The sequence below is a fragment of the Teleopsis dalmanni genome, unplaced genomic scaffold, assembly GCF_002237135.1.
Source record: "Teleopsis dalmanni isolate 2A unplaced genomic scaffold, ASM223713v2 unscaffolded_contig_1020, whole genome shotgun sequence".
Taxonomy (NCBI): Eukaryota; Metazoa; Arthropoda; class Insecta; order Diptera; family Diopsidae; genus Teleopsis; species Teleopsis dalmanni.
The window spans coordinates 1-10,521 of record NW_024032402.1 but is presented as its reverse complement, the minus strand read 5'-3'; the positions used below and the strand labels follow the sequence as shown (position 1 = coordinate 10,521).

The window sequence follows — 10,521 nt, the reverse complement described above, 5'->3', positions numbered from 1 at the left end:
TTTTTTTTTTTTTTTTTTTTTTTTTTTTTTTAACGAGGACTCAAAAGCATCGAAAGCCTAAGTCAGTGCGAAACTTTAATCCGCTAAAAACATGTCCTCATGTCCGGACGGAGAGTCCCTCCTGGAACTACCGTTAGGTATTACGTCAGAAAGGCGTCCTGAGCATTAGCTCAAATCGTTAGTTATGTCGTCTGAGTTCGTAACTGTCCTATTTCTTGAGGTGAGACCTCAGTTGTGGCGCGTTCGCTGGCACGACGTCGTTCAATGGCTCTAAGTTGAGTCATGATCCTAGCAGCAGCGGTCGATATCAATCGCCAAATATCCGGAGAGTTAAGCATTTTTAAAATTAAATTTCCCGGGCAAATAGGCTCGCCAATAGCCTCACAAGAGAAAAGAACGTGGTTTGCATCCTCAGCGACCCCTTCACAGCTAGGACAAAACGGATCTTCTTCGTGTTTGAAACGATGAAGGTACTGTTTAAAGACTCCATGTCCGGTTAGGATCTGAGTGAGATGGAAATCTACCTCACCATGCGACCTGTGTACCCACACATCAAGATTTGGGATCAGGGTATATGTCCACCTTCCTTTTATCGAGTCATTCCACCGTTGTTGCCATGTAATCATGGAAATGCTTCGTGCCTCATCCTTCGACAATCTACTGTGCCAGATCTCTCGAAGTTCGTAGGCCAACAGATCAAGCGGCGGCATGCCTGCTATAACGCATGCAGCATCGTCCGATACAGTGCGGAAAGCACTGATTACACGTAGCGCGCTTAGCCGGTACGTACTTTTTGCGCCTGCAGCGTATGATCTCGTTCGCATAGCAGAAGCCCAGATGGGAGCTGCATACAATATTACCGAGCTGGTGACTCTTGCCAGGAGTTTACGCTTGGTGGATCGTATACTCGAGGTGTTTGCCATGAGTCGTGAGAGGGCAACAGTGACTTTAGTCGCCTTCTCATTTACCGCCCTTAGATGGTCTCTAAAAGTAATCCTGGTATCTATGATAACACCCAGGTACCGCAGGGATGACTTCGATGTAATTTCGAAACCACCGCTTGAAAACGAGAAGACTTCCCGTTTTTTCCGTGTACTGAGTAGCACAGCTTCCGTTTTTTGAACCGCCAGTTTCAGTCCGTTTTCACAGAGCCAACTGGTTACCTTATCAACAGCTGCTGAGCACCGCTCCGTGATTTCCTCTATCGTTTTCGCAACGACAACGATTGCAAGGTCATCAGCGTAGGCCACGCTTGTGCAATTCTCTGGAAGGATGACTTTTAGTACACCATCGTACATCGCATTCCACAATGCAGGACCAAGTACGGAGCCTTGCGGAACACCACAAGTAACCGTGTACTGCTTGATTCCATCGTCAGTCTGGACCTGAAGCCATCTACCACTAAAGTAGTTGTGCACCATTCTCCTGAGGTACCATGGGACCCCAAATTCATTGAGTGCTTGTGATATCTTCGACCAATTAGCTGTGTTAAAAGCGTTTTTGACATCTAGCGTCACCATCGCACAGTACTCTTTGGTACCTCCTTTCCATCGTTCTCCGCTAGTGGCCGCGCGGGCTATTTTGACAACTATGTCAATGGCGTGAAGTGTAGACTTGCCTCTTCGGAAACCGAATTGCCGCTCACTAAGTCCTCCATGGCGTTCCAGATATTCGTGCAAGCGGTTGACCATGATAGACTCAAGGGTTTTCCCGAGTTCATCCAACAAGCATATTGGTCGGTACGCTGTTGGATCCTGCGGTTGTTTTCCTGGTTTAGGAAGCAGGACCAGATCTTGCTTTTTCCAAGGGCTTGGAAAAACTCCTTCTTCCAGACATTTTGTAAACAAGTTTGCGAATATATTTGGATCAGCTTTAATTGCTGCAATGACAGCAACACTAGGAATGCCGTCTGGGCCAGGTGCCTTGTTGTTCTTCATACGCTTCATAGCAGCATTTATCTCATTGACTGTGACCTGAGGTATTGTAACCAATCGAGGTCGGGGATCAAAGAAAAACTCCCTGTCGTCCATCGAAGGAAATAGCGTAGTAACTATACGGTCAATTACCAGCGGATCCATAGGTTGGGGTGCTCTATTGCCCCGAATCGAGCACATTACCACCTTATAGGCATTCCCCCAGGGGTCAGCTTCAGCACTCTGACATAATTCCCTGAAAGAGCGCTGCTTGCTCTGCTTAATCTCCTTCTTCAAAGCCTTGCGGCATTCTACGTAGTTGTCGTGAAACTGTTGCCAATTTGCGCAGTTACGGTTTCGTTGAGCGACGCGCCTTGCTCTGATGCAGTCGCCTCTTAAACGAGCGATCTCTTCAGTCCACCAATAGGCTAGTTTTCTAGCTGGTCTACATGACGCTCGGGGCATTGCCGCGTCGCACGCTGCAATTAGTTTGGAGGTCACCGCCTGCGCCATGCTAGCAGCAGACTCTGGGTACTCCACGTTATCGCTCCAGACCAGTTTGAAGATATCCTCATCGAAGAGTCGATGTTTCCATCTACGTTTTAAGCAGACATTTCTACTACGCACTGGTGGTGTGCAGAGTTCGACGATAATTGCGCGATGATCGCTATGCAAATAGATGTCTCCAACTGACCATTTCATACTTTGTGCTATCGTGTCGTGAGCAAATGTCAAGTCGATGGCAGACCGATTCCGGCCTGCTTCGAATGTATGTTCGCCAGTGTTCAGAAGCACAACATCTAGTTGAGAGAACCATTCCATGAGCACTCTTCCTCTAGCGTTGGTGTGATTGCTACCCCAGGAAGTAGACCAAGCGTTGAAGTCGCCAGCCAGGATAAGCGGAGACTTGCCCCTGGCTTCTGTCACGATTTCGGAGAGTAGCTGCTCAAATTCCTGTAAGTCCAGACTAGGAGGAGCATAACAAGAGAACAAAAATATCTCATCTACCTTGACCCAGGTAAAAAAACGTCGGCTGACTGTAGTAGAGCATTGAAAGGCCCTGCCATTTGCGGACCATATTGCTGCTTTACCGGAGGAGTCTGAAATCCACGAGGAGTTTCCTACATCATGATATTGTTCACACAGTAGAGCTATATCCATATTTCGCTCGTAAGCCGATTGGAAAAGCAGGTCCTGTGCCGTCCTGCAGTGATTCAGATTGATTTGCACAATCCTCATTTGCGCACTTTGTCTACCGCCTTCTTGAACTCTGGACAGCGAGCGTTTCCAACAGCGTGCTTGCCTCCACATAGAATATATTTGCTGTCTTTGCTGCATGCAGCAGCAAAATGGCCTTCCTCACCACATCTTCGGCAAGACTTACTACGATCTTCCGGGAATTTACAGTTTGCAGCTATGTGACCAAAGCGCCAGCATTTTATACAGCGTTTCGGCTCCACACATTCCATGATTCGGCAGATTGACCAGCCGATGCGAATTTTCCCAGTGTTTAGCAATTTATCGGCATCTGACGCCGTGAGTTTTACAAACGCTATTTGTAAGCCCCGTTGCTTACCGCCCACCATACGGACATTGCCTTTCTCCAAGTTATTTATGCCACTTCCCAGACGAAGAGCTTCGCAAATCTCTTGTTCAGACGTGATTTCATCCAGGTCTTTGATCACCACCGTCTTGCTGTGAGTCAGTGCTGCCACACGTACTGAGTCACCAAGCACGCTAATCACTGCTGACTGAAAGCCCACCGTGTTACTTTCTGAAGCCTTTTTAAGCTCTAGCAGCAATTCATTTTTGGCGGTCCTGCGTACGCGCTTTACCGAGTTGCCAAGGTCCTTAAGCGATTTGTCCATTCTTATGGTCCTAAAGATATCCGCGTAACTTTTCTCCGCAGTAGATGCGATGATGATTGCATCTGGCTTGGACCGCAAGCGCGGCTTCTTTTTTGTTTCGACCTTTTTCTACTCCTGTGTCTTATTAATTTTTTTTATCTGAGAGTGCTTTTCGAGTTTTTTAACAGATACTGTGTGCGTGGCGGTCATCCATTATTCTTGCTATTAAGCCTTCCGCCTTTTTTTTGTATTTTCTTTGGCGTTTTTTCCCTGTTTGCCCAGCAGGAGTGTCTTGTGTAGGCGAATCGGTTTTCTGGAGTCTCCTGGCATCTATTGCTAGATTCTGGAGTCTCAACCAGGGGGAAGTTTGGGAGCAACAGTCTGACTTGACGGTTTCCCTAGCCACTTTGTCTTGGAATTCGATCGCTGCCACTTCGTAAAGAAGTTTGATGCCGTCGATCACATCTCTCATCGGTTGATGGATGGCTCTGCGCCTCTTTCCATCCGATTGCGTCTCATTTACCATTTCAATGAGAGATCAGATCTTACTTCCCAGGCTAAGGAAGGCATTTTTCGGAGTCTTTATAGACCCCCGACACATTGCTATTGCTGTCCCTTGGGGAAAGCACGTTTTAGAGACGATAGGCACAGTCCCCGGTGTGGTAACCGATGTGGTAACCGCCGTGCGCGCACCTACGTCCATGCTGTCAGCGTGATTGGGCACGCTATCAGCATCCTTCTCCTCCATAATTGTTTTTGTTGTTAATTGTTTTATTATTTCTGTATTCATTTTGTTGAGTCCCCACTCGAGTTCGTTGTCGTTCATTGAATGTGCAGTCACCTTTATGATCCCATGGTTGTCTTTGCATGCAGGGAGTTCCATGCGAGGGTTGACGTACCTCCTTATGAGAGTGTACGTTCAGAGCCGGATCAGTGCTAGTCAGGAGTATACTCAACTGAGCCTGCACCACCAAATTAACAGTGTCAGTGTTGGAGCGTTTCTCGAGGCCTGCCAGGGTTTTAACGGGACGGGGGCAAGAATGCCATTAACCCAGAAGCCATTACCTTAGAGATTCACTTCTAAGTACTCAGGTTCCAGAATGGCACCCTCACCAGCCCAAGAGTAATTAATTTCTACCAAATTCATATCTTCCAGTATGCCATAATCAGGATCTTACTGGGCTCGATCCTGATGGGTGTTTGAACCCTAAAATCATAACTATTGTAAGGGAAGAATCTGGCAGGATCGCCATGTAAGGGAAGAATCTGGCATGGATCGCCATGTAATGTTCAAATACTAGTTTGTAGGCAGGATTGCCATGTAATGTTTAAATATATGTAATATATGTATGAACAGTTATTCCTGCCTAATACGAGCATGCATCCTAATCCTATTGATGCAATCAAGAACAAGTAATGAAGCGGCTTGTTTCCGCTAGTACCTAGGCCAGTGTTACGTGGCCAGAAGGGTGTGAGAATAAAATCAATAACGCATCAGTTTGCAGTCATAAGTATATTCTAAATTTATTTAACAATATTTTGGGTATTTATACATTTTCTTAGATTCTAGCGATCTCAAGACTCCGCCTCTTTATTCCAGACAAAACCTGGAAAAGTATAACCGCAGCCAATCAAAGTGATTGCTGACCTTGCAGAATGCATTGCATAGCGACGACACTGTTTGCTCATTTAGGTCAAACGTCAAAGTTATTATTAGAGTGCATTGACAATATTGCTTGCATATGTCTTTTGCAATATAGGAAATATTACTATCGAAAATATTGTAACATGTGTTCAGCAATTGGAACAGCGTGTGGCAATATTTTCGTTGGTAATACGACACTCTTTTGTTTATGTCGTTTTGCTTATGCTTCTTGTACGGTATGCATGAAGTGCAACCGATTCATAAATCTGCTTACTATTATTATTTATGAGTAATGTTAAGTGGCTAAGAATTGAGTGAGGTAGGTCCACTACACCCTTGCCCTTGAGAAAAACTTATTACGTGAAAAATGAACGGAATAATTTTTTTTGTTTATGGTGAAGTCGTGGAATCGCTTTACATGTTTACTTTACTTATATTTTTATCATATATGTATATAGTTTAGTATATTTTATTTTTGTTTTGTCTAATATATTTTATTCGTAACATATTTATACTTTTTAATATCTAAAATAATAATTTTTTTTACATATGATTAATTTAAAAATTTTTGTTTACATTATAGACATATTCCTAAGTATTTTTTTAATTGGTTATTATGAAATTCTTTACAATTGTTTCTTATCTTAATAGTGGAATTTGTTCCGTTTGTTTTTACAATTTTGTATGGTCCGTGATATGGACTCTGGTGTTTTAGTTTATTTTCATTTTTTACATACACCATATCTCCAATTTCAAAATTAGATTTGTTTATATTTTTATCATATTCTTGTTTTCTTTTTATTTTCACTGTATTTATTAATTTTCTGGCCTTTGAAATTGAATTTTTTAGCCGAATATGCAATTCGTTTGCATAATTTTCAATGTCATAGCATTTGTTTACTTTATTTATATTGTCGTTTGGTAGCGATGGTAATTTACCATATACCAGCTCATAAGGTGAATAACCAGTGTCTATGTGAGGTGTTGTGTTGTATGCGAATGTGTAATATGGTATCCATTTGTGCCATTCGGAATCGTCAGCAAAAGTAAGTAAATATTCGTTTAGTTTTCTGTGGTTTCGTTCTAGTGACCCAATTGTTTGATGATGATACGGAGTTGAAAATATTTGCTTTGTATTTAGTAATGTGCATACATTGTGCATCAGTTCATTAATAAATTCTGTCCCTCTGTCAGATTTTAATGTTTGTATGAAACCATATTTAAGAATGAGTTGTTCAACTAGTGTAGTTGCAATGGTTTTTGCATCTTTAGTTTCGATTGGATGTGCTATAACGAATTTTGATAAATCGCATTGCATCGTTAATATGTATCTGTAGCCGTTTGAGATACGAAGTGGGCCTACTGTGTCGATTGAGACTGTACTGAATGTTGAAGTTGGTGTATCTGTCACTATAAGCGGTTCTTTAATATGTTTTATTGTTTTATTCTGTGCGCATTTTGTGCAATTGTTGATAAATTCTTTAACCATTTGCCGCATATTTTTCCATATATATCTTTGTTTTAATTTTAAAATTGTCTTCCTAACACCTAAATGACCTGATATGTTGGAAGTATGGAATTCATCTATTAATTTGTATTTAAGTACCGCACTATTTATTTCTTCTGGAGCCTTATATATTAAAATTCTTATTGGCGCGCTTTCATTTTCTTTGAGCTCATTATATTTATTCTTGAATGCATTCATATTAATATTTTTAAATATATATTCTTGTTCACAAAGGGCTAGCTCCTTTATATGTGAATTGTGCATAGTACTATGTAGTTTCTCCAACATTGAATCTAGTTTCAAAGGGTCATCGCTACATGTAACTTGCACTTCATTATTAATTATTTCAATTGCAGTACTACTTTCTTTATCAATTTTAAATTTTAATTTCTTTAAATTTTTAACGTCATTGAAGGATGTGCATTTCCATATGTGAAGTTGATCAGACTTCTTTGGAGATGTATCTCTAATGCGTTCCGCGGATAATTCATTGTATTCATTTTTCTTATATATTTGCGCTTCTTTATTTTCATTATTTTTACATGCATGCTTAATTTCTTCATTCTTATTTAATTTTGCGGCCTTGCTCCTTGTTAAAATGTTAATTTTTATATTTCCTACGTCATTTTCTGTGGTAGGTATCATTGCTTTTAGTGTATCGCTATCTATTTTGATGCGTGACAGTGCATCTGCGTTTGTGTTTATTTTGCCTTGTTCATTTTCTGTCTGTTTGTCTACATTTCCCAGTTTTAATTCTTTTATCAATTTATTGAAACGATTGTTATCATAAATATCTTGTTTTTGATATGCTGTCATAATATTGTGATCTGCTAAATTCTCTGTTATGCATTTTATTTGTTTTATATGCGCTGTATGATTGTTTACGTTCATAATTTTTATGTGGCAATTTCCTTTTGCGGGTGCTATAGAATTAGCTAGGAATACTCCTTGTTCTATTTCCTGATTTAAAATTATGCTATCTTCGTTTAGTTTCAAATTTATCGGTACTATAACTTCTGTTCTGGGCGGTATTTCTAAAATTCCATTTGATTGTAACTGTGTATCTATCGTTAGTGTATTTTCATTATCGTTGATTATTGCAGTTAATGTGAATGTCTCGTAGTCAATTTTGCATAAATGTTTGATTAGAAAATCTCTGCCTAAAATTCCATCGGTTGAAGTGGGGAAGTCATCTGTGACTAACTGGAAATTAATGCTGGTACTATCTTTGCCTATTCGAAAAGTTAGCTCAGCTGTGCCTACTGAAATGATTTCGTCTTTTGTGATACCGGTTAATTTGCTTTTGTTATTACTATTGTAGTCAAATTCATTATTGAATGGGTTTTTGCATATGGATATGTCGGCTCCTGTGTCTATTAGAAATGTCATTGGTTTGTTGAATTGTATATTATAAATTGTGATAAAATTCGTTAAATTCTGTGTAATAACATATATCTTGTTTACATTTGAATTTTGCAAATACCCGGAGGAAGTTAATTGTTGTCCCCCGGGGTGTCTACGTTTCCCTGAAATTGTAGGAAGTTTATTTTACGACCGTTTCTGTTATATTGTGGTCCTTGTCTGTTATTATTGGGCCTGTAGTTATTATTGTTGGTTGGTCTAAAATTGTTTCGGTTGTTGTAGTAGTTTGGTCTTTGTATAGTACTATTAAAGTTGTTATTACTGTTGTTGTTTCTAAAATTATTATTATTTGTCCTGCTGAAATTGTTATTGTTTCCTGAATTGTTGTTATTTCTGAAAGTGTTATTGTTGGGGTACCTTCTATGGTCATTAGTGTTGTAGTTATTGCGATTATTATATCGTTTATTATTAGAGATAAACATAACCCTTGCGTTATTGTTATCATTAATTTGTTCAAGTTCTAGGGCTAGATCTACGGCTGTGTCAAAAGATTTTGGGAGTGCAGAAAAAATAGTTTGTTTAAATTGGTCATTTAAACCATTTTTAAATACGGTTAAGCTATATTGTTCATTTAGCTGAGTGATAAGTGTTTTTTGTTCAAGTGTGGCATTAGGGCCAATTTGTGCTATTTGAAGTTTATTTAGTTCGGATATTAGATAGAGAATTTTATCTTTGTAGTTAGAAATGTTCAGATTTCTCTGCGTTAAGTTGGTTAGTTGGTTTTGTAGTTTCGGTATAGTGGTTGTTGTTTTATATTTACTTGATAACAGGTTTTTTAATTCTTCTAGTGTTGTGGGCTGTTGAATCGCAGTTATGTTTGTTCGTACTATTTGCGATAATTTTACGTAAAGTATAAAATCAATAAGTGAACTTTTGCCTATAGGCGTGAGACCATTATAAATAATTTCAATTATTTTTAAGAAGGGTTCTAGATCTCTGTGATTTCCTGAGAAGCTGGGAATAGCCTTTGTAGCTACTTCTAAATTGAAATCAGACATGGTTCTTCTTGTGTTATCAGATTCAGTGTTTGAATTTTCCGTAATGTGGGTGACTGGTGTTGGTATTGGTGTTGATATAGAATGTGGTATTGACATATCAATATTGTATTGTGATAATATTTTTATCAATTTGTCTCTTAAATGCCAGAAAATTTCTAAACCAGTTTCTTTGTGTTCTTTTGAAAACTTATCGTTGTATACGTTTAGTATACTTCGTGTTGATTCAAGTGTGGAGAAAAGTGTTTGTAAATGCTTGTTTACAGTGTCTTTCTTGATTTTTATAGTTTTATTTAAGCATTTATATGCTTTATTAAAATTTTCTTTTTCGACTAATATATTTTGATAAATTTTTGCCATGTGGCCATTATATTTTCTTACTCATATTTGTACCTGTTGTCTAACAAGGTTACGTTTTAATTTTTTATAAATTTGCTTAATGATAAATGATATTATTATTATTATTACAGTTACTGATAATATCATTTCTAAATAACTTATATTTGACATATTATTGTTTACAATATTATTATTCTTATTTTCAATTGTTTTGCCTATTTCATATCCTGTGAATATGAGTGGAATTGAAGTAAAAATTTTATTCCAAAATCCCATTTTAATAATATTAGTAGAAAAAAAATTTTTTTATATATTTTTTTATTTATATTTAATTTTTAAATAATTTGTTTACATAATTAATCAATTTTAAATGTTTCTTATTTATATGATTATTTAATTTCTTACTTGTTTGGTAACTTTTACCACAGACAAAACAATTGAAATTATTCATATTTATAAAAGAAAATTTATTATAATTTTTTTTTTTTTTTAAACATACAAGATACATACATAAAAAAATACAAAATATAATAGAAATATAATATGTTATTTCTGCTTATTTCTCCGCAGGTTCTTTATTTGCAGCTTGATCTCCTTCTTTTCTGCAATAGTTGTCGCCAGGTTGTACCTCTCGTACAGTTGGGCAATTTGCTTTCGCTGGCGAAATGCTTTCCCTCTTCGTCTATTAGGTTTCTTTTGTGGTGGTGGAGTGTCAGGTGTGGTAGGTTGTCTCCTTGCCTCTTGCCGCCTTTTGTATTCCTCTATAGTTATTGGTTTTGGGCCAGCCGATCGTGGTGTAGGTACATATGTTGGCTGTACTTCTTCGCGATGCGCTACTTGTTCTGGTACGTAT

At 38.5% G+C, this 10,521-nt stretch overlaps 1 protein-coding gene across 1 annotated transcript; it reads right to left on the bottom strand.

Moving 5' to 3' along the window:
* Positions 1 to 3,148: 3,148 nt before the first annotated feature.
* LOC119663869 (cellular nucleic acid-binding protein-like) lies at positions 3,149 to 3,781 on the bottom strand. Its single transcript, XM_038073470.1, has one exon. The coding sequence runs from the start codon at positions 3,779 to 3,781 to the stop codon at positions 3,149 to 3,151; it is 633 nt and encodes a 210-aa protein (XP_037929398.1).
* Between the last annotated feature and the right edge of the window lie 6,740 nt (positions 3,782 to 10,521).

Excerpts from the sequence above, each read along its gene's own strand:
- LOC119663869 (XM_038073470.1), bottom strand. The coding sequence starts at position 3,781 with ATGGACAAATCGCTTAAGGACCTTGGCAACTCGGTAAAGCGCGTACGC.